This window comes from Pyxicephalus adspersus, chromosome 7 (genome assembly GCF_032062135.1).
Source record: "Pyxicephalus adspersus chromosome 7, UCB_Pads_2.0, whole genome shotgun sequence".
Classification (NCBI taxonomy): domain Eukaryota; kingdom Metazoa; phylum Chordata; class Amphibia; order Anura; family Pyxicephalidae; genus Pyxicephalus; species Pyxicephalus adspersus.
In genome coordinates, this window is record NC_092864.1 from 14,924,932 (window position 1) to 14,949,743 (window position 24,812).

Genomic DNA, 24,812 nt, shown 5'->3' on the forward strand with positions numbered 1-24,812 from the left:
CACAATATGTTACATAAGACTGGATGTTGTTGCATTCTTTGCAATTTGTAACCATAAGGCTGGATTTGGTAGCACAACAGCTATTTTGAAGAACTGTTAGACCCAGAGTTCCTTGTGCCCACCACCACTGGCTCTTAGATTAGGCTTCTTGTATTAGAAAGAAATGACAATGCTCAGCTTATAGATTAAAGGAAATGTATGACAAGATATTTAGAGGATGCCATAACCGATTTTTTTTTTCATTGCCCGGCAGTCATGCCTGATCCTCTGACTTGGGCACTTCTCATCACTGATCTGAAACAAGCACTACTGCTCTGACTGCTGTCTCAATAATTTGTAGTATGCTTTGGGGATGGCACTACTATGTTAATTACTGTTCTCCTTGCTGGAGGTTCTGACATGAGGAAGCAAAGCACTCCATACAGAGACAGTGGCAAACATGTCAGTCATGGAGGAACTGCAAAGAGATCATGAGGAATACTTGTGACCAATCCTCCTGTTTTTTTTTTTTTTTACATACAACTGTACATACAATACAAGTGTACATACAACTTTCAGACTTCGATTTCTCATTAAATTCCCCCTTCGTCAGCGCATATAATATTTACTGCCCAAGGAACATGTGGGTAAAAAAGGGAAATTAGGTGATGCCGAAGAAGAAAGGGCATGGGATTAAAGTGGAAATTCACCCCCCCGAAGTATTGATCACTTAAAGAACTTCAGTGGATCATTTCTGTTCAAGTTGAGCATCTATTATTATCTTACTTTATAAAAACTTTTGAGATAGTCAGCTAAAAGGACACTCTGGCGCATAGGAAGAGAAAAGGATGACTTTAAAATTGGTATAATCAATATTTTCCAGCAAAATGATCAGAACTAGGTTACTCGACTGCTTTTTTGTACTCCTTAATAATGCCTAAGATTAAGTAAGAATAATGGAGAGGGTAAAGTCTAACACCAACAAAGATTCTTGGTTTTGGATGGACATTCTTAGACCTTTCAGACATTCAGAGGGGCAACTTTTTTCCTGTAGTTATTTGTAATTACTTTGTTCTCTCTTCTGAACATAACAGTCATCTGTTTTTTTTTCTACCACTATTTGCCTTTGTAAATATGCAGGAAAAGGAAACCAGTTGGGTCAATAGATCTTACCAATACAAGAAAGGAACTTGCAAGCAACTGAAGTAGACCATTTTTGGGGTGTTAAAATTCCTAAATTTAATTCTAAAGTTTTCTGCCTCTAACTTGGGCTTCTTAAAACTTTTCAAGGCTATGATGAGCAGTGGGATTTGATAATGTTATGGCTTAGCGCTGAAAGAATCTCTTAAATCCCAGTAAATTATTAGGAAATGTTCATTGAACATGAGAGGTAGATTGAGTTGGGCTGACATTCTAACTTGCATAATTAATGGCTCTGTACAAAGTAATGTGCATCATTATTGGGAGGCTGTGCAATATTGCTAGAAGAGTGGAACATTAAAAGCACACGACATGTAAAGCACCCCTATAGGGTCTCCAATATCTGCGTTCCAGTTCTGGTTCTCCCCAGTGCCCAGCACACTTGCAGCACATTTCTAAATGAATAACTTCAAAAAAAAGCCTCTGAATAAAACAGCGGGTGGCTGAGGTTAGCAAGTGAAAGAGATTCTTCTTTAATGAAATGAAGCAGTCAGAAAATGCTGCTTTATTGCTCCACTGAGAACTTTTAAAGTAAAACCCCAGCTACTTTAACCCCACTCCCTCGGCTATACATAGAATTAGATTCTAGGTTTTTAAATTCTAAATACCTGAAACAACTGCTTTACCCTGGGCTGCTAAAAATGTGCAATATGAGATCCAAATGGGAGAGGGGTGAGGTTGGTGATTCAACCATACTGGGTATGTAAACTCCAGTCATCTAATCAGTCTTGGGGAAGTCCATGCTGGTTTATAAATTATTATAATAATAATTTAATATTAATATTAAATTATCATAATAATGATATTATAAAAGATCTTTGCAGCTCCAACAGCCCCTACACTTTTTTAGGAAGGCTTTATACAAGGTGTCTCTAGTAATCTATGACCATTCAGCAAAAAGAACATTTGTAAAGTCAGGTAGTGATGTTGGATGAGAAGACCTGACTTCAAATTTCTGAACCCTGACTTCAGGGTTCCATGTAGGCCACTTGAGTTGCCCCACACCAAACTATATCCTTAAAAAGCTGGCTTTGTGAAACTAGACACAGTCACATTAAATAAAAATGATCTTTCCCAAAATATTGTCACAAGTTTTTAAGTTCCCAATTGCCCAAAATCTGTTTTGCAATCCTCTTTGTTGTAAACACCTACACTCAATAACTTGGAGAGGTCTCCACATACATTTAGCTATATAGTACATAGAGGTGTTTCTGCTGGTTGTTGGCATACCATGCACCCCTGCAGAACAACTGCTGAGATAATAGGTTAGGCCACTGAAGACTTAAATTCTAAGTCCCTGGGCAGACTTTGTATGTTTGTATGTAGGAAGCATATCTATGAAGGGTCTCAATAATCCAGGCCATTGTATATTTAGTAATAGTCACATTCAACTGAACTTGTAATTTTAAAGACTTTTAACAACCTTCCAAGCTGCTTCAACAGTTGCAGCAGCTTAAAAGTTGCAATGATGCAGCTTGGAAAATTGTGAAACGTCAACAAGAACATGTTTAGTTCAGTGTGACTAACTATATTATGAAGAAAGCACAGCTTGCACATGTAATGATCAAATATTGCTGGCACTGTAAAAAGCTGTATACAAACTATACAGAGGAGGACTTTTTTGTAGTATTGACACACAATTAATGTCATTTTTAACACCAGCCCACCAAGCTGGCTCATACTACCAACTGTTCTTACAGTTATGGGGAAGTATTAAATGTCCTGTCACTAATATATACAGAAGGGAAATCAAATCTAACATGATGGTCTTCTCCAATATTCACTTACATAGAAAAGTGTGGACATGCAAACTAATTAAATGTTTGTTAAGTCTTTGGCACCAATCTTTTATTTCAAACATTTTTTGCATCAGTTATTGACATCAGTACTTGTTTATACATGGGTTAATCCACAAGGACAGACATACTAAAGACCTTGAGGATTGCTGATAGAAGAATGGTTTGGGATTTCTCTAATTAGGCAGTGATTAACAAATTAACTTTGATCTACAGTAAGGAGAATTTATTACCCTGGAACATCGCAGCCTTGTCAGAGGAGCTTAAGTATACAAGCTGCATTCAAACCGTTAACAAATACCAACAAGCACTGACCCTGGTTTAAAAAAGGAGCAATCAATATTACATGGTGTGCTAGTAATAGGAAGATAAGGTAGAACATTTGGCACCAGTTTCCACCCGTGTTTTGGGAATCACCATTGACTCCAGTTGTAAGGCAATCACAGGTTACCCAAATCAATTTAAGGTACATGTATACCCAAACTTTTGTTTTGTTTTACATAGAGTAGGTAATGGTTAACCCCCCTGTGAGTTTCTAGGACTTATCTCACTATATTAGGTATATTTATTGGAAGATTATCCCTCTATTCTTGTTATAGTGATGACCTAAAATTTAGGATTTATCTTTTTCTGTCTCGACACAGACAATGATAAATACTTGATAGAGAAGTTTAACCCTTCCACATTCTAAAGAGAATGAATATCTTTATATACATTTTTTGCAAATCTTTAAAAGTTTCTGTCTGTGCTATTATTTTCTTTATATTATAGCTTTAGGTATAAGGAATAAAATGCAATGACAAGTATGCGTTGCTTTTGTATAAATAAATTATTTAATTTAATATTATTAAAGTAATTATTACTGTGTGCTGTTCAGTGGGTTTGGAGCCAATTTGAAATGTGTTGCATGAATTGGTGTGCACTGCCACTTATTTAGAATGGCACCCCAATGCAATTTTATAATAGCTATTAATGCACTCCCAATAAATGCTGTGGATGCATTTTTTTCATGGGCTTAACACCAAATATAATGCATGGAAACATCTCAATTTATAGTGTAAACAGGCCCTAAGCAACCTACTGGTAAATCCTGGAGGACCAAGGAAATGTTCCTCATGAGGCCAATAGGAGATAATGAAAATCATCTCCACAAGACTCTTGCATTTAGTTTTTTTCTACCTCGAGCCCCTTCTTATTTGGAAAAACAGTAAAAAGGTTATTCTAATCTGCACTTTCAGACCAATTGATCCACTCAATAAGGATAAATTTACTTTTTTTTTGTAATACCCACCACATCAGGGCATGCTTACCTCCATCATAGTTGGTGATGCTACCCATTCTTCTGGGTATAGTAGACATGCTTGTGACCATGCTTGGATCTAGCAACCAGACGATAGCACTGTCAAATGACCTAAAGAGTTGCTGCTCTCCTGATATCAATAACTCTGAAAATGACTGGCTTCCAAAATTGTCCTCCAATACAATGACAAACCTAGAACAAGCATGTTTTAAACTACCAATATGTAAACCGACTAGCTAGAAGGAAGTTCCATATTACTTGTGTGTTCTTGTGTGCAACACTTACAATGAAGGTGGTCCTGTCACTAATTGTTTTGTCCTCCCTTCTGGTGCCCATCGTAGACAGATGTCCAACTTGGATATACTTTGGATCCCTCCATTCCAATGTCCATTGGAACAAAGCCTTCACATTCTATACATCTAGTTATCCAGAACTCTGGTCTTTTCTGACATTTAACGCTATGAAATGTGTGACTCCTCTACTCTTCTGTGACACACAACTGCTCATTCCTGGTTTTGACACTTAGCAATAATGACGAGCTATTTTAGCTCTGCCACTTACCTCAGAAGCTTTTTACCTGCGTTTTCTCAATGCTCCAGCTATAACTGTCCAGATTGCTTCCTATCTTCTAGAATGATCACATGCATTTTCTAAAAATGTGCAATCTGTCATACAACAAAGAAAACCTCTGATGAAAAATACACCTTCCCAATGAATGACCTTGTCACTTCGATAGAAATGAAAAGGTTCGGTGGAAATGAATGGAGATGCCTAGATAATTCCTTCTGTTTGACCGCCGACAATTGCAAACACAGACTAAAAGCTTTCAATTATTCAGTGTAGCATTCTTACCTATTGCCTCTGCCCCAATGTGGGTCTGTCAATAGAATTTTATGTTTTCTCTTTTAATAGCAGAAAGTAAACATTACAAAAGTATGCTACTATTCTTATGGAACTACATTTTCACGCTTTCAATGCATAGTATGTATAAAAGATTGTATAAACCAGTGACGAGTGAGGTCATGTATTCTTTGGGCAAAAGTTAGAAGGGCTACCATTGGTCAGCATGGGCTGCCATTTTCCTTTCCCCCCCATTAATTTATATTAAAAATAACTTATTAAGATAAATTAGCTCCAATCAAACGTGAACCTTTGGAACTGAAATAGACCTATGAGTGCACTACCAGCCCAATCATCTGTCACCATGACCTCCTCTGCATCCTGATATCTTTAATTGGCCATAACCTAATCTTCTGAAGGGTCCTAAATTTTGCTTTATCAAAGGTCAATGTGATCATTGGTACTAGCACACCCATTTATCAAGAGGAATGGATAGCCTTGAACTAATGAGAGGAAAGTATGAAGAGATAAATGTTGTACAAGATGGAATTAGGGGACAAGTAATTTTAGCCCCGTGGATCATACAAAACTGAACAAATATTTTAATTGGAGCATCATTACATTGTTTACTTGGCCTGCAAGAATTACCCATAACGTTAATCCTAATCACCATGAGAAAGCACTGTAATGCCTCAAAGTCTCACGTTGGCCAGCTATAAAACTAAACTCTTATAGAGGTCATGTCATCATTGCTGAAGATGCTTGGGAACCAAAAATGATGTAAAGATGGCTGAAAAGTTGCTCAAGCTTGTACTTTTCTTCCTCTTCAGAAGCCCGGGTATATGGTCACATACCCTGCCACTAAAGGGCAATGGAGTAATGCCTCCTAAAGTGTAGGTATACAGGGCTTTATTATAGTAAGGAGAAAGGAAGCTGTGGGGGGCAGGGTGGTTATGGAGTGCTAGTTTGCAGAAAGCAGATATTTGAACAAGGCTTATAAGCAGGAATTCTCATATCACACATAGCCAACCTTGTAAACTGACAGTTCACTATAAAGCACATCTGTAATGTCATTCCTGACATTCCTGTTGACCTTATTAAATCTAACATCATACACAATGGCTCCTACTAGTCTTTGCATGTAAGCTATGGTCATGAGGGGTGCCAAAACACAAGATGTTCAGTGTGTTCAGATTTAGAAACATAATTCTTAAGAATGGTATTGCATAGTTTTTGGACAAATTACAAAGCACAAATAGAAAAGACAAGCTACAGAATATATATATAGAACTATGCAAACAATTCCTACTTTTATTAAAACGTCACCACTATCTTATCCCAAAACCTTGCACAAGAAGCAATGACAATTAGGAAATAGTTATAACCCATGGAAACAAGATGAAACTTTTCATATGATTTGAGTTAAAGCAATGAAAAATGTCTACTTAAAAGTTTATCATGTTCATTGCACTGTGCTCATTGCTCTTTGTCTTAGTAAGTATACAAAGATTTTTTTTCATTATCTTAAAAATGCTGAAATGCTGTTAACTGGACTCCAGGCAATCAACTAAATATACAACTAAATACATATATGTGCACTGTTCTTCCTGTCAAAGGTTTTTTTAACTTGGCTTAGCCGTCCAATAAGCTTGGAAATCCTGACAGACGGAATAGCCAGTTTGGCCACTGATTGTACTGTGCATTATTGGATTTATTAGCACAGCCTGGTCACCTACCAAACCCTAATAAAAGGGGGAGGATAATAATTATCTTTTTTGCTCTGTCTTCTAGCCAGCAAGCTAGTCCTGTTAGACCGACAGCACTGTTCAATGCAAGAAAGTCTGATAATTCCAATATGCTGCTTCAGTAAACAGATATGTTTGGGTACATATTTAATATATTTGTCATGTTTCAAAGGGCATTTAATGAAATCTTATTGAAAATATACCCAAATTTAATGTAGGTTTTACCTGAAGCTAAATTAAAAAAAAAATAAAATAAAAAAGGTCAAGAGGATAAATATAATCTCCTATGATTGGTTCACCCCTAATTGACATTCTGTGCATTGTGGTGTTTTCACAAGAAATATGCTACAATATAAATGTATTTGTAAATAAATGTAATTGTATGTATGGACAATAATTTAGGAGCCCATTAGTGCAATCAAAAAAAGCCAGCTTTAGTCCCTTGCCATTAGGGGGATTTTCTATTTTGGATTACAAATGCTCCATGTTACAGTTAACAAAGTATTCCAACCCTTCTTAGTTTTAACAGCACCATTGCATGGTGACATCTGATAATGCAGCTTAGCCATTCACATACAGTGGTGATGTGTGAGCATCACTAGCTGAATGTTCAGACATCAGGGGTTCTGCTGGGTGTTCTACATATAGATTTGCAGTAGCCAAGGTTTCTCCAAGGCTCCAAGTTAGCTCTTAAGGTAGGGGTACCGTTGTAGGTTTTTAGGCATAGTATTAGGCCAAGCCTGTTTTATTTGCATCAAAAGTTATTCAGGTGTAGAGCAAAATGGAAGCAGCCATTTTCCAAGATAAGCACTTGAAACTAATAATATAAACTATTCAGTAGTTCACAGGCTTCAAATTCACTGAGCAGATTGGGTAAAGATCAAGACGGTTTATCTGCCAAGCAAACCATGTGACAAAGAACCACTTGCCAACTGGTTAGTTGTTTCTGTATCTATCATAATAACCAATTAGTAAGCATTGTGTGATCTCAGTTCTTGGCTTACCAAGCTATCATGCCAAAAAGTGGCCTTGGTTGCATCTAAACCCAATCGATTTAGATAAACTGGTCAACCACAGAACAGAAATTGGCTGCTTCCTCTTTGCACTGGCAATAGGCACACTTTAGTTCTTCAGCTGCCTATGTCTCTGGTACCAAAATGCCAGTGGGACCGATTTGGCCTTCCAGGTGAGGCCCAACCCACCAGATTATGTTGAATTCTTCATGTACGTGTTGATCTCTTCCATTGTGTTTTACACATTGATAACAAACTCCGGGTTTGTGTACGAGAATCCAGCAAACTCGTTCTGATCCAGGTTCATGATAAAGAGTTTGTCCGTGGGGGTGAGCTCCACGGGCTGCCGGGTGAACTCCTTGTCAAAGTTAGACGTGTCTCTCTTGTCCTTCTGCAGAAGGGGAGAATCGAACAATCTCTTTGTTATCAGAGGGACAGCATGACAGTAGTAAAATGAATGGGATGGCGGGATGCGGCCATTTTTGCAATAAAAAATTGTTTATTGCAATTTTGCTTTGTCCGGGCGGACAGTGTTTTTTTTTTTTATGTTATGAAGATGATGAAAGCATTGGGATACATTTTCACTGGCTGCCATCTTAAGCCTTCTACCACACACTCTGCAACACACACACAGCTCGACAGTAAGCTTTTTCCAAACATGAGGCTGAACAGAAGATACTTAAACTAAACCAGAAGCTTGATATTGACTCATATTCTGTAGATTAAACTAAAACCTGATCGCTCATTCCACTCAAAATTCAAATGCCTTGAGAATCATGCAGGGGGGTCAAGAAGCACTTGCAATTGGTTTGATTTATTTTTACATACATTTCAGTATTGAAAAAACTTTTTAGAACCATGTGAATGTATCGTTTTTTAAATCCACCCATTGAAGCCCTCCTATTACCATGGTAGGTGTAGCCTACAACACGTGAAACTTGACTAGGACAACAGGGTACATGACTTGACTAGGAAACTAGACTAGGGTACATTACGTTCACTTGTTCCTTAAAGGGTCAATACATTGGGATTAGCCTGTAAGCAACTTTCAACAAGGTTCCATGACCGTCATGCTGAACCTAATCAGCTTCATTGCAGGTGACATAACTGCCCCGATAGAAGCATGCAGCCCGGGGGTTACAGAAAATTCCCATCCGAGGCTCCTCAAACATCTCAAGAGATGCAACTAAGAATGATCATTGTGTGCAGAATGCAGTAGAGTGTACAAACCACATTTCACGGCACTGAAGTCTAGAATTTCTTTTGGGGTTTATACCTCTTCATCTTGGTGCTAATGAATAAGCCTTTTCGAGTCCTGCGTAAATGGTATTACAAGCAAAGGCTTCTGCTTTGAAGTGGAAGGATATTCCCACCCTGTAATCTATAGCCTTCACTAGCACAAGGGTTAAATCCCTACAGCAGAAGCAGATCTTCACCCATCTCTCCACAAGATGCCCAAAGCTCACATGTTCTGACAGTTACCATAGCAACCGTTCTACCATGCTACACAGAGCACGCTGAACGAATGTAGGCCCTGGTAGTCTCTTCCACTAAATAGGGACGCAAGTCTTACAGAGCGGGCACTCCTCTAGCCGTGCCCTCAGGGTTAAAACGAGAGTTCACTTCAACGATGGCTCTGCTCCTTATTAACCCCTTCTTATGTGCCCCTGCAAAAACATTAGCCTGGATTTGAAGAAAACGATGTATTATTTTTAAAGCCGAGCCAGCGCAAGAGCTGAAAATCAACGTAAAAGGAATGTAAAGTGGCAATTGTTATGTGGTATTACTGTTGACTGGACGTTTGTTCCTTTGGGGCACATGGCCTGTAAACCCACTCTGTCATCATCATGGCCTTACGTAGGGGAGAATACGATGAAAAGAATGCAGGGAACTCATGTCTTTGTAGTCTCTAAGAGTTACAAGGTGGGGATGGTGTTTGGACGGAGCTTAGCTTAGATTCTTTAAAAATATAAAGCGTATCTAAAGCCAATGCTGCAATAGGTAAAAACTCATCATATTCTTTGGTTTGCTGTCTGAGATGATTTCCCTTCACCCTTGTCCCATGAACCCAACAAGAAGTAAGCAAAAATTAACTTTTTAAAGTGGAACTTTCATTAAAAAAAAAAAAAAAAAAAAAAACATCCTTACTTTCAAAGAACCCACGTTCCCTCCGCAATCCGATTTCAGTCTGTCCTGCACCATCCCAGATTTCTTCTTTCTGGTGTGGAGGAACCAGCGGGCACCACCATCATCTTCTTCTGTTTATGTCACCCAATCTTGCACTGTGAATGCGTGGGAATGGCACTTTTTTTCTACATTTCGGGAAAGCCTCTTCCATACGTGCCCAAGATCGAGCATGTGCAGAAGGAGCAGCCAAAGCCTCCTGGGATACCTTGAATAGGTATCCCAGGAGGCTCCAGGTTCCCTATTTAGTCTTTAACTGCGGTAAGACAGAAGGTCTCTTCCCCTTCAAATAAAAAAAAAGTATTTAATAAACATGTTTAAAAAATGAGACATTTTATCAATATATAAAAGGGTTATCCACCCTTTTATATAATGTTAAACATGTCATGATATGTCTGCTTTATCATATGTTTACCCTGGATGATATACCTCTTTTGCTAGCAATTGTAAAATTTTGGAATTTCAAACACTTTTATTGACAACAAAACACTTTTTATTGGTCAACAAAACAAATGGATTAATCTTCTTAGTGAAGGGGAGGGGGATTAGGCAGCAGGAAGACTAACAAGGTTTCTAACACTTTCCTAATCTACCCAAAATTACATACACTGTCTGGCAAAAAAAAAAAAAAAAACCAAGTCTGTGGGGAATTTTTTGTGATCTGGGGTGCCTGTGGAGACATTGTTTATTATCTGAGGTGCGTGTTGGGGCAGCGCTATGGCCTGGGGTTGCTTCCTTTGGTAAGGGATAGGTCCAGTAACGCTATGTGCCTAATAAATTAGGTTCTTTGACCACCTAACATATTGAATAACAAGGTTTTTCCATAATTGGATTTTTTTTCTTCCCTGATGCAACGGGCAATATCCAAGATGACAATTCCAGGGCTCAAGTTTGGGGATAATGAGACATCATTTCACACATGGATTGGCCACCTCAGAATCCAGACCCCATTGGGAATTTTTGGGATGTGCTGGAGAAGACTTTCCCCAGTGGTCCGACTAACCCACCATTATCAATGCAAGATCTCGGCAAAAAATGAATGCAACTCTGAATTGAAATAAATGTTGTAGCATTGCACAAGTCCAAAGAAATGATATCATGGTGAACGTGTGCCACACTCAAGGCTGTCCAACAAAATATTAGTGTGTGTGACTTGTTTTAGCCAGGCAGTGACAGTGACAAGAGATATGAAATTGTTTCATGAAACCAAAGTGTTAATTTACCAAACTGTGTTCCTTCCATGTCAAATGTTTATTGGAATATGTGTAAAAGTGGTGATCATTTTGGAAGATATCAATTCTTCCATACACTGCATGATTGGCTTAAAAATTGGGGGATGTAACAAACTTTATTCATTGTTTTATGTCACTCAGCAAAATCGAAAAACCTCTATTAAAATATTGACCCAAAGGTTTCACTTAATGATCTGGTAATGTGTGTATGGTCAGGATTAACTTTGATATATCTATTTATAAAGCAGTGGATTTGGCATTCACCCAACATGTTCTGGTGCATACTCAATCACTGCCACTGAAGATCTCTCACCAGAGATTGATGAATGTCAGATTCACTAACTTTTCTCTCCTAACTTAGTAACAATGCATTGAAAGACATCATGTATAGACACCCTCAGCTTAGTAAAAACAGTTCAGTATTTTAATATGTTTATATATGGGTTAAAGAGTACACAACATGTGATTACACTGGCCTTTTTTAATCTTTTTTCTTAATAAAACATTTTTCAGACCCATTTCAGGCTCCTGGTTTTGATCCACAAGTCTAGAAATCTTTTGGTGCATAATCCAAAAAAATACAATCTATCAATCTACAAAGGACCATCACTGTGACACAACACAAAAGGTTTGAGTCTAAATACAAAATAGATGCTAAAGTCATGTGACAACATATGCTCTGATAGAAAAAAAGAAAGCACCAGCCAAATTTCCATACTTGGTGAGAATAATCAGCTCAATGTTGGTCCACTAAAACAGAATTTTGGACTGTGGACTTTATTTTATTGATATGGACTTTGAATTGGCACATTACACTACACATCTTATAACACAATAGACTGAAAATGAGGTTTAAAAATGTTAGCAACAAAACATCTTTCCAAAAAATAAAATAAAAACGCACAGAAGAGGTCAGTTTATTGCCCGTTGATAACTGCAAACAGATTTCTGGAAGATGTGATGAATGGTATTTGTTAGGCCACCAGCCACACCTGCCATATTAGTGACAATATTAGATTTTCAGCCTTGGAAAATGTACCTGGCTTCAGGTAACCTCCCTTAAACAGTGCAAACCTGTCCTAAAGCAGTGTTCCCCCCAGCCCCTTTTAGCCTGGTGCACCACCCATCACTTTTCCATAACCACTTGGCTGTTTTTGTGTGGTTACTGAAGATTTGGGTCATTATACAGGGGCTGCCACCCACCTACAATTTCTTCCCACCCGGCTTAAAAAACAATTTCTGGGATCAACACTGCTAAAGGTATCTTTAGGAAACCAATTGACCTACCACTGTTTTAGGATATGGAAGCAAGCAAAGCTGGCACTCTAGGGGTGCAAGGCCACAGTGCTAGCCACTGACCCAGGTAGCCCAGAACATGTCAGCACTGGTGATAATGCTTAAAACATTGGTTTGTAAAATGGTAAACTCCACATAAACACAAACTGGATCCTAGTGTTGTACAAATATCTCTTCTGCAATTAGCTAGATGTTAGTATAAGTATCTCAAAGTGGCAAAGTGTTTTGATTAACTCTGCACCCTATAAGTGGACACAATAGGGGATACTCCTACCGCTTTGGGCTTTGAACTTGGACTTAAAGGCATGCAGGAAATGCCATACATACAGTGGACTGTATGTAATTTGACTGCAGGCCCAGGACACACAGATGCAGAAATGCTGCCATATACAAAAACGGGGGGGGATGCTTAGAAATGCTGTAGTTAAAGTGTAGAAAAGCAACAAGCGAATTTTACATCAGTTCTAGAAATTCTAGAAATCTTCTAAAAATGTGGCTACCAACTAAAATTGAAGTAATTATCTCTTATTAAAATTGCTTTTGTCAAACTTTCACATTTATATAGTAGTGTTTAACAAAAGCAAAGGCCCTGAATATTATATAAATGTGTACAGGCCTCTGCATCTCTTTTACTACAGAAACCTAGTTAATGTTTTCCCATTTCATTTTCTGGCATACACTACCAATACTGATCACCAAACATTTAATGGGGTTGTTGGAATTCTATCAGGATTGTTCAGGTTCTTGTTGAGAGGAACATTGCAGCAGCTGCTTTGGGAATGTTTTACTGCCTCTTTCTCAAAGGAAGAGTTATATTAGATTTTGTAGGTACTGCAATGGAAATGTCTGTCAAGATCTGCAATAATACTAAACAAATTATTAAATGATGCTTTGTAAAGGGTAATAAAGATGGCACTAAACATAAAATTACACATTTTTTCCACTGGGTTTTGAAAATTAAGTTTAATGGGAATGTTAGACTTGATGGTGAACATGTTAAAGTTCCACTTTTTAGAATACATGATCAGGCAGGTCATTATTAAAGAAAGGGTTAGGTGATGTCCCTTCTGCCATAATCCTTCTTTCCTGCCTGATGGCTCTGGGTATCTGGAAAAAACCTGAGCTGTGCATGTGCAGCATCAACTTTGGTTGCAGGAATGAACAAATTCCTGCATGCCTGTCATGCGGGCACGGACAATCGAGATGGCTGAAGATCATCTTCAGAAAGTAAACAACAAAGATGGTGGCAACCTGTGAGGGAACAGAGACAGGTGGGAAGAGCAGATTCAGTTCTACTTTAAGGCTACCAATGGATCCTAATAAAGAGGCAGTACTGAACCACTTACTGCCACTCCTAACTATAGAAAGCCACTGTTTAGACTGTGGGCACAGTTTATGGCTGTAAAGAAGCGGTAACCATGCCAGTACCTCACTGCTTTTCTGGAGTACATGTAGGGTCTGATGCTTGAGTTTTAGGTCACTCTTGGGGTGGGAAGTTATCGGAAAAAAAGATCATGCTGGCCCTACTGGACCACTGCTACCATACAGATAGAAAATGTGCATATGATAAAATTTTGGCTGCTCCGTGTTCGACATGACTGTCTCTGCATAGGTCAGGGATTATAGTTGGTGATTTGAGTAGGAGGAGAGGGCCAGCTTAAGAGGCCCTTTCATTTTAGTGGTAGGTCTGTAGTACTGTGTATTAATCTTTTTTTTTTTTTTTTTTCCGTTAAATACTGTTTTCATCATTTGAATCCCAGTGTTTCTGATCCCCTCTAACATCTTTCAGCCCATTCCAGTCTACATGTACGTGCTCCAGCATGGGCTGCACATCGCTCTTTTGAACCAGGTTCTCTATAGTGACAACAAAGGACTAAGTCTGTACAACAGGTATATTCAATGTTTTTTCTTTATATAAGTATTCTGCTTATTCTATTAATTTTAATCACAACAACTTTCCTGTGATACTTTACGAAATGGTCATGTATGGTCTCTGCCAAGGGTACATCTGACGCACCATTGAAAACTCTGAAGCACAATTGAGTTATCAGTTAAATATTCATCCCTGAACGGTTATAGCTTGTGAAATTTTAGTGATTGGGTTTAGATCTATTTAAGAAATGATTCTTGGCTGATTGGCAAGTATTCCTATACTCTGTACACTACTGATTAAGCTGGTAGAACTGCAGTTTTTGACAGACAACTCCCTAGTAAAAGCAGGCTTACCTACACCAATCAGATGCATTCCTGTCCAAATAAAAGGCACAGAAATGCAGCTTCCAGAGAACCGAGGGCTTGCTTATGTTCTAGGCCCCGAATGTGAAGAGGGTAAATGAGTTAATGCTTGGCTAAGGCTGCATGCGGAATGGCCAATTTGTAGCAGAGCCTGGGGCACTCGCTGTGCTAGTGCATTATCTCCTTCACTCATGCAGAAATGACGATGATGATGATGATGTTGATTATGATGGGGGTCCAGCACACACAAACATCTGCTGGATTCTCTGACATCGATATGTTTTGGCCCCTTTGGAAATATGAAAGTAGAGTGCGGGGCAACTCGAAGAGAGCATACAGTGGGGGGGAAAAAAGGAGCTTTTGCTGTCAGAAGGGAATTGGCAGTCTGATGGAAGAAACACAGCTGTGGCTTACACTGGACAGAAATTTGGAGCAGTGCAACTAAGGGAAATTCCATGCTTCTAGGCAAATCTGTAGGGCTATGCTTTGAAAATGATACAATCCAAACAAAGAGATGCCAAGCTACAAATATGCAGTGGTGACTAGCACCTTTACAAACTATGTATTTGTGTTCATGTTTATTATATCATACAGATAGCTCACACAGCTCAGAGGTTTGGGAAACCCACATTTCCACCATAGGTGCTATGTGATGTTTTTTTTTCTTTGAAATATATTTGCCCAGCTAACATAGTGAGGAAGAAAGGGATCATGCAAACTGAACCTAAAATTAAAATTTTCACTTGTCTGATGATCAGAGAAATAGAGATACTATTATATTTCTCCATGAAAGTGTTCTATTCTATTTTAAATGCTATTAGCCTTTCAGCATAGTACAGGTGTAGGTCAAAACTACACATGCACAGCACCTCTTCCCACTGCAAGGGTTAAATACTTTTTTTGGTTTGGGTACACATTAAAAGATCGTTTAGTTACTTTATCCTTCCTGCAGGCTTCCTCCTATCTTGTTATTGTGGCTCTGTTGGTTGAAGACACTCCGCCATCATCAAATACAATAGAGGATCTGCAGTCCTTTATTGCAAATGAGGACACAGGAAGCCCACCCACAACCTGAAGCATCGAAGAAAGTGCTGACTGCTGGAGCATGAGGAATAAGGAATGAATTTGGGCTTTTTAACGGTACCCTAGACGAAGAAATGAGTGTTTGACCCTGGCAGTGAAGGGGAAACCTCACTGCAAGGGTAGTTCCTTGGAGTACGGTTGAAAAAGCAATTGCATCTAAAACAGATTTTTCGTTTTCTGAAGGAGTCATGCACCCATAGCTGAGGTCCACATACACACTTAAACAGCTTTTATAAGCCAAGCTGTTGTTGTCACCACTTGTATTACTATAAAGAATCTACAAGAAGGCACAGAATACAATATTACTGTGCCGTTCACTTCCTCCTGAAGGTCTCACAGGCTGTAGACATAAGTTATCGTGAGATCTCTTGAACTGAGTTACTTTTTAAAAGGAAACAACTCCTGAGAGAAAAATAGAGGCTGCCACAAAGTATACTTAGGCCAAATAAATCAGCATTAAAGCAAAGCAGCTAGGATTTTTAGGAGGCAAACAATGGCAGTCACCATACTTTTGTCAAAAAGGTAACAATAAATACCATGACCAGGACATAGACAAATTTGTAACAATCTGTAAAAAAGATTTACAACAAACCCCCACTGACTTTAGTAGCTGCAGGTATTATGACGCAATTCATTGTTAATATTCAGTCCTCTAGGCAGCTCAGCTCCCCCCTATTTCCTCCTAGCAGTGACTCTGCAGCTTGGCTCGCCTTGCTTTTCCATTAGAGCACTGATCCAGCAGGTCAGCACCCCTCAGGTCTTGCTGTATCTTTACATATAAAAAGGCCAGAAAGGCTGCTGAGCAACTGTTTGGAGAATTAAATGGGGCTTTGGGTGTAAATGTTGAAAATATATTGCACCACATTGCCTGCGGCTACAGAGGTCAATGAGGGTTTCTTGTGAAGATCTGGCTGCTCTGTGTTCCACAGGACTCTACCTTGAAGGAAGGTGACAATACATAGTACATGATTGTCCAAAGCCTGGTTGCAGATTCTCTTCAAGCCCACCAGCAATTACATGTTTAGTGCACAGGTTTTTTTAGTGCTGATTGCAAAGTCACATCTGTATTTATGTCCACCTCCTGGGAATGTTTAATAAATTCACAGATTTCAGATTATGAGTAAAACCCATATTTCTTAGTATATATATTTTCTATAGTTTGAACTTGACAAGAAAACAAATGCTGCAACATATAGATATACAAATAGGTAATGTGCTTGTCCAAAAAAAAAAAAAATCACCATCCTCTGCCAGGGAAATTCCTCTTACTTTGCTAGCCGCAGGTCTTCGTGTGCTACTTAGTCAATGTATCCAAAAGATTTATGCATGGTCTAGGGCTCAAGGTTGAAAGTTTGTGAAGGAAAACTTTTCTGGATACCCACAGTGTTCCTAATATGTTTCTAGTGCAGCATGGAAGAATGAATTGAAATATTGTGCTAGGTTGCTCAAGGTAACAAGAAAAGCCGTCCTTTCAAAAACTCCAACATGAAGACCTGTCTTTTGGCTTACTGATGAATACACACGACACAAACAACAGGCCTTTGTACACACAGTGAGGCCTAGTCACACATGCTGGATCAGACATACAGTACTCAGCAACATGGCTGCTATAGTAATGCAAAGTAAAGGGGCTGGTGGGGCGAACACTGTGGCCATGCCACCCTAGGAAGGATTACAGTGGGACAGCCAAGGGCTGTATGTAACCTGGGGGAAACACAGGCAACCATTTCATCAGTCTTTCATCTCCAGGTTTGCATACTCAGCATTAATGAAGGAAAATCCTTCAAATTCTGATTGGTCGAGGTTCCTGATGACCTCCTGGTCAGGTGGTGTTAGCACTGGTGGATGGCGGGTGAAAAACCGGTCGAAGTTCTCAGCATTTCGGCCGCACTATGGAAGGAGGAGGGGGGAGAAAAACAAACCATGGGATATGTAAAAAAATGAAATATGAAAATAAATTCAAACAAAAACAAAAAACTGTGGAAGTAAGGAAGTCTGAAAGAAGGAGAGGAACTTGATACACCAACAGTGGGGGACAGATATTTTTTAATGGCTTCAGATGAGAATTGGATCAAAATAATCTTTTGTTAATTTCACCTAGGGAGTCACTGCAAAGACTATGGACTGTCTACAGCAACCATAGATACCATTTTTCCACAAACAATTCATACATATCTATAAACTTGTAGATTAAGATTGTACAATCCACTACTTTAGAATACTTTAGATGAATCACTAGGTTGCAGAAGGTGCTATCTAAATGAATATAAATAAACTGGATTTTCTAGGAAGATCCTCATACAACAAAAAAATGCGTTATAGCTTCATAACAGCCAATTGGAAGACAATGTTCACTTCACGTCATTTCACGGGATTCTAAAAGACAACACAAACTGCCTGGAATGTTTTTTTACATGGACTTACTTTAAGTAGTGCAGGCAGAAATGCCTAAAAGCCTAAAACTTTGTCCTAAAAATCCATAGAAACAAGAACAATATATGGCAAAAAATGTCCATAAGCTAGGTAGAATATCTTACACATAGTAAGTAATGAATGCCTCTCTACAAATGTGATTTTTTTCAACTGACGATCTTCTAATTTGAAGCCATTCAGACTCCCTGACATTGAAAGCAGCGTAGACATGAACAAAACATGGGGACAACATAAAAGACATGGAAATTCAAAAAGGACGTGTGGGGACATGGGAGTCACAGGGAAGTTAAAAACGTCAAACTTTAGGGCTCAATGGCTGCTAAAAATTATGGGATTGGGAAATGTTCATTTATTTTATAAATTAAAAAAATGATCTTCCAAGATGATTGGAAAATTTTAAATAGTAAATCTAGATTTAGAAATTGTCTAGTGTTAAATAAAAAAAAAATTAAATGTTTTATCACAATAACAAATCAAGCCCTAGATGTCATTGTCAAATACAACTATTCACTAACAGCTGGTACCCAATTGCTTGATGGTAAAAAGAAAAAAATGTTTTACCTGGGTGTGCCCAATTGAAAAGAGGTTTAATAAACTTTTCTGTGACAAAAACATTGAAGACAGACTGATTGGCTGACCAAGCAAATGAGACTTTAATGAAAACCAGGTCTAAGTATTCCTCCAGGAAAATGAAACCCCTTGGTGAACATAATCCCAATTTTTTCCTGCTATTTCACACTTACATGTACGTACAGTGTATGTACGTGTATACTTATGTACTTACAGTTTAGTTTAACTGGTTACTGAAGCTGTAGATACCTTCCTAAAACTACTAAGAAAAAAAACCCCAAAAACTTTTTTAACGCAGCTTTTGACCAAATCCATAGCTGGTGGCGGACGTGGCGCTTCTTTGGCTGAGATGTAGCTTTTAGCCATAGAAACCTTTACTTTCCAATGGCCATGATTAAAGTAAGTGGTAAGTCTAGCAAATGTATATGTTTTAAATTTCAGTAAATGTTGTGAGGTTTATCATATTTCTTGTTTGATTCTAGTGATATTACCTGCAGCTCCAAGTTGAGAACATTGCAATGACTGGACTGGATAAATGGCCTTCAAAATAAGCCCCCCTTCCCCATAATAAAGGAGTCTTCCATGTATCTTAATGAATGCTGAACCCCTATAAATGATCTCCTCTGTTAAAGACACACAGACTGATCTATGCCATTCTTAAAAAGGCTCCCTAAGTAATAGATAAAAGTATTTAGAGAAGAGCACTCTTCAGTCTGTGATGTATGAGGAGCTCAGCATGACTCACTGATGGTTGTTAAGGCACGCACTTCCATGGAGATTCATAGACACGAACAAGAATCTGTGAAAGAACTTCACTTAACTGTCTCATATTCGTCTAATGTAAGGCTATGTTCTGATAAATTGTCAAAGTAATGTGTGGCTCCTGCCCTTGGATGCTTCCAAAACACTTTAAAACCAGTTAAAAATTGCTTGGCAGGACTCTGGATCACATTCAGGTTTTTGGAGGCTGTTTAACAGGAGATTGACCTGGAAAGCTGCAGGGAGCGTCTCAGTGTGGTTATAAAACTGCTATTACAATGCTGTTAGACACCTCCAAAGAGGAGTCTTGGTGGTGTTTTCATAGTAAATTGCTGGGGTACCCTTTTATGTTGGTGAGACCGAACTACTTTTTAGAGAATCCTTCTTTGCATTGTTAGAGGTTATAGGCTCTGAAAATGTTGCACTTCTTAAATGTGAGGAATAAAAACAAATGTTTAATTATAATTCTGACAATTCAAATCTTTTGTGTATTTGCTGAATGGTGCCCTGACTACACTCTACTGCCATGAAGAACACTGGTGTAAGAGCAGAACTAATTTCTTCCAACAGGGTGACCATTTGGGCCAGACAGCTCAAAGCTATCATGAAGCCATTTCCCTACTTTACTGCTGAAATAAAAAAAGCAAGTGCTTCTGCTGACATTTGTGAGGATGAATTATTCCAAGGTGCCTGCAGTTACAGAGATCTGTGAGGGCTTGTCTTGTAGCTCATTTTTTTTTTTTGTTAAAGATGAGCCTTAGGATAAGCAAATACTATCTAAATACGAAAGATGTGTGTTTTCTTACTTAGTGTGGGTTCTCATAGTAATGATCAGTCACTGCTGATAATAGATGTAATAGATAGGTTTTAATCCTTTGTGACTATTGAGGAATATATTAAGGTGAATATGTTTGTTCTTGGAGTTCACCCGTAAGAATATTTAGGTTTTTTTTAATAAGCTTTCCAGTAGAGTCAGGGGACTCAAAACATTATTTTTCAAAACACAAGGCTCAATTCATAAAGCTATAATGCCAAGAAAATAACTATTTTAATCATAAAAAAAGTGATATTTTCAATTATCACTGCTGAAAAATATTATTCTAACTTTATGAGTTTAGCTTTCTGTGTAAAGCGGTCTATGTTGGGCAGAGAAATCAGATTTATTCTCTCTCATGCACTGGGAGAGAGAAATGGAGAAATGGGTATAAAGAACAAATACACAGAAAACTTTTTGGGTAATCTCTTAGATATGTTAGGCCCTAGAGCTTGATATAACTGGTACAGTAAGGCTTCACATCCTCGCACATTTCTATTTTAACTTCAAGGGTTTTTTTTTTTTTTACTGCAGTCATTTATGTGATTAAAAGCACAAGACTTATGCTGAGGCATTATGTAATAAATGCATACCACTCTGCTGTGTATACCTTTCAGAAAGAAGCAGCAAAACAGATGGTGCATTTTTAATAAATGTAACTGCAAACTATAAAGATTGAATTATTCAGACTGCTGCTGTCTTGTAAACTGTCAGAATGCCTCAGCTTCTCCTGCTCACACTAAAATAGGTCACAGAAAGGCAAACAGGAGTCGGAGGGAGGGGTATATGTAGTCACGAGACCCCTTTCTCCTCCTCATCCTCCATGTCAGGATTTCGTAAACCTCTACATGCTGAAAATCAGACAGGTGCGCGGAGGAAGCCAACCGTGGGACGATAATTTCTCATTGCTGCACTATGCAATCAGAATTTGTATAGTTTTTTTTTAAGGGAATATCTCAGAAAGTAAAAAGCCAAGACCACCATTTAAAAAAAATGCTGGTTCTCAACTAGAGGATGGCAGGTCTTATCTGTGGATTTGCTCACGATTGTTTTGCTTAGCAATAGGTTGTTTTTAAAAAAGCAACCTCCTAAGGTTTCTGTTCATCAGACCTAATAATTCTTAAAGAAATACCTTTACCTTGACTATACACCACAAGGTGACCCCTGAATATTTCCTGTGCCCCCTGGAGCTGGTGAAACTACTTGCTTCTTTGCAACAGTGCCTGAGCCTAGCAGCCTATTGCACCTTGGTATGACAAAGAGTGATACCACTGCACCCCTGGGTTGTCCACAAAATAGATTTTAGCACCAGCAGCACAAAAGCAAGTTGATGGGTTGGAGCAAAGGTATATGGGGTTCAGGTGATGGCCCTTCCAGATACATCATTACCTTGGCTGGAAACCATCAGTGTCTCTTTTAGTGACAAGTGCAGAGCACATAACCTTTAGCCTTTCACGATACTTTTACTGCAAATGAAACCCTGTGGAATTCAGTTCATAGGAGGTCACTGATTAAAATGTTCTTTACATTACAGGGAGTTTTCCCTGTGTAGTATACTACCATACAGGTCATTGGTGTTATGCTACAGGCTTGGCCAAGTGATATTGGCCCCAAAAGAGGCACTGTCAAATGGAAGGTCACAACTTCTAGCAACCACTTGGGGTATTCACAGAATCCTGGTTTAAAATGGCTGTTCTAAGCAATCAATTTCTTTCTTTGGTTTTCTTCTTCCACACTATGTGATTGAAAAGGAAAGTCCCGATGATCGCTGCGGTCATCAGTGATAGCCCTAGAGTTGGTTCCTTAAAGCCCTAGAAGTCCAGCGTCATTATCACTTACCTAACTACCTAAACAGTAGAATATTTTCAAGTTTTTAGTGCAAACACCAGGTTACTATGCTCTATATCTGGTGACTAGCAAAGTAGGGATAGGAAGAGGGCAAACTAAAAAAAAATTAAAGTTCAGTTCCAGTTATTAAAAAACAAAACAAAAACAAAAAAACACTATCTGTGCAGTTAGGCTTTTCCCACACTGCCAGGGGATAAATGCAAAAATGCATCTGAGGGGTTTTGTAAAGAACCTCAAACCTGTAGCCTCCTCTATGCAACCAGTCCCCTGTAGCATTATTTCTGAGCTGCAGTTATAGGCACTGACGTAATTCCCATAAAATGCAGGACCAACAGCCCTGCATTGTAAGTGGGGATACGGAAGGCCCATCCAATGTTTGATAGCAGAGGAGATTGTCAGCCACTGAGGGAGCAAGGGGTAAGGTAAAAAACAAAACCTTGTCTTCAAAAAAGTTGGAGTGTGTGGTAGTAGCCCCACCAAAAAGATTTTTTTTAGTTTAATGAAGTTTGGGGATGATAAAATAAAAAAATGCTATTCCAGCTGATAAGTTATGACCAGGAGTAGGGATATTTCAATAAGAAGACCTGATTGATTGTTATAATGTCTAAGACTATGCGATGCGCAATGTACACGTACTGTTTGCAAACATACACAAAACTGACCACCACACACAGAGCCATAGAGTGAACACACACAGAGCGCAACCACACATAAAACACGCACCACACAGTGCTCACAAATACACAAGCACACAGAACAGAGCGAGTTTGGCACAGACGGCAGCAGGAAGTTGAAGAAGATAAAGGTATTGGGGGCATAGTACTGTGGGGAAATCTTACCGCCTTTGGCTTGTAGGGAGGTTGGATTTCTTTTCGCTCTAACTTCTCCCAGTCTATATATCGGAAGAAAGCGTGGTCCTTAATGTCTCGCTCCCCCTCTGGTCCACAACCCAGGCGTTTGCCGGGGTGTTTTGTCATAAGCTGCAAAGAAAGAGAACTTCATTTAATTAAAAAAACAAGGAAGGACACAATATTAGGCATATTTCCTATTCTAAACATTTGCTTATTCCTTTACACTGAATGCAGCTTTGCATAGGCAGGTATTTTACATAAAAGGAATTTTGAGCAATCATTATCAACTTGCAACTTGATTGATTGTGAAGAAATCAGATGTGCTCGTAAATATTGACTGAAATACATTTTGTGTTATTTGTACAAATAGTTATGAATATTTAGCTTCTATTCTTTTATATAGATTGTTTCGAGCCACATTTATGAACAATCTGATTTCACTTTGTAACATTACGTGTTTGGACTGCAGTGCAGATCCACACTTGGCATGTAAGGACATATTGAGCAGGTGTGCAATGCTTTGGGGCCTCCAACCAATCAATTAATGATCAGAGGGGTTGGTTTAGCGTAATTGGCATCGGACCTGCATCTGGTAATCAGTCCTAATGGAACATGCACAAATGACTGATGCTCTACAGCAGAGGTAGGCAAACTTTGGCCTTTAGGCCGGATACGGGCAAGCCGATATTCCAGTCCAGCCTATGGCCCCCCAGTTATTTATTGTTGAATCTGGCCTAATTGAATTGTCGCAGTATCGCAAGTTCTCTCAATATCATCAAGTTCCCGCACAGTAACCCCAATTACTATGCCTAAAGAGCAGAAGCAAGGCGCAGCTACCAGTCTCCCGAAGGTTGACCTCGGCGGTGTCTTCAACCCCGCATGGACCGACGAATTATTCTTTGTTCAACGTAGCAACAAAGCCCTGTGTGTATGACACCAATAGGACTTTCAAGCAGTCAAATCTCAAGGGGCATTTCAATGCCAAACACGCGCACACATAAAGAGACTACACCGCGGATGAGCGGAAAACTTATGCTGCTCGCTTGCAGTCACTGTTGGAAAAAATCTCTCCTTGGACATCTTGTTTCTTCTGGCCTAGTGTGCCTTCTTGATCTCCTGAAATGGCCTAGTAGTCCAAAAAAGTTTGCTGACCCCTGCTCTACGACATTCTCTGGCGACTATGTCATCAACTGTTAACTTGTGGCAGGTAAAGGATAAACAACAAACTCCTACATTTAGGTGTAGCCCCAGCCTTTTTCAGCTTTCTTGGATATTTTGTGTTTTAAACTAAATACATATACTGTATGAGTTACAAGACCTCAGATGAAATGCTGCATGTTTCTGCTTAGCAACCAATTCTGTTGCTAGTGACACGGAAAGAAGCGAGCCTGGGATGTGAGGAATGGAGCAGATGTGCCGCAGACGCTAGTTTATGTCACCGCAGTCTATGGGGGCAGCACAGCTGTGCACAAATGGTTGTTGCTTTGAAAACATGCTGCAGAATTTACAGGTATTGTGGCTTTACACAGATTTACATAATTAAAATAAAAAAATATTGTTGAATAATAAGCCTGGAATGATTACTTTTTTTTTTTTTTTTAAATAATGCAAACTAAAAGCAGAACCACATTTAC

The 24,812-nt window shown here is 38.9% G+C and overlaps 1 protein-coding gene across 2 annotated transcripts in view; it reads right to left on the bottom strand.

The window, feature by feature from the left end:
* Positions 1-533: 533 nt before the first annotated feature.
* The window catches only part of PRKCB (protein kinase C beta), a 159,974-nt gene continuing 135,695 nt past the window's right edge, over positions 534-24,812 (bottom strand). Inside the window, exons 16-17 of one of the 2 annotated variants that reach the window (XM_072417576.1) lie at positions 23,167-23,307; positions 534-8,264 (exon numbers count right to left, since the gene is read on the bottom strand). In XM_072417576.1, the coding sequence (XP_072273677.1) occupies positions 8,112-8,264; positions 23,167-23,307 (294 nt within the window). In that variant the 3' untranslated portion in view covers positions 534-8,111. Of the gene's footprint in view, positions 8,265-11,691; positions 17,794-23,166; positions 23,308-24,812 lie in introns of those variants that run through there. The other variant, XM_072417574.1, reaches the window with a different exon arrangement.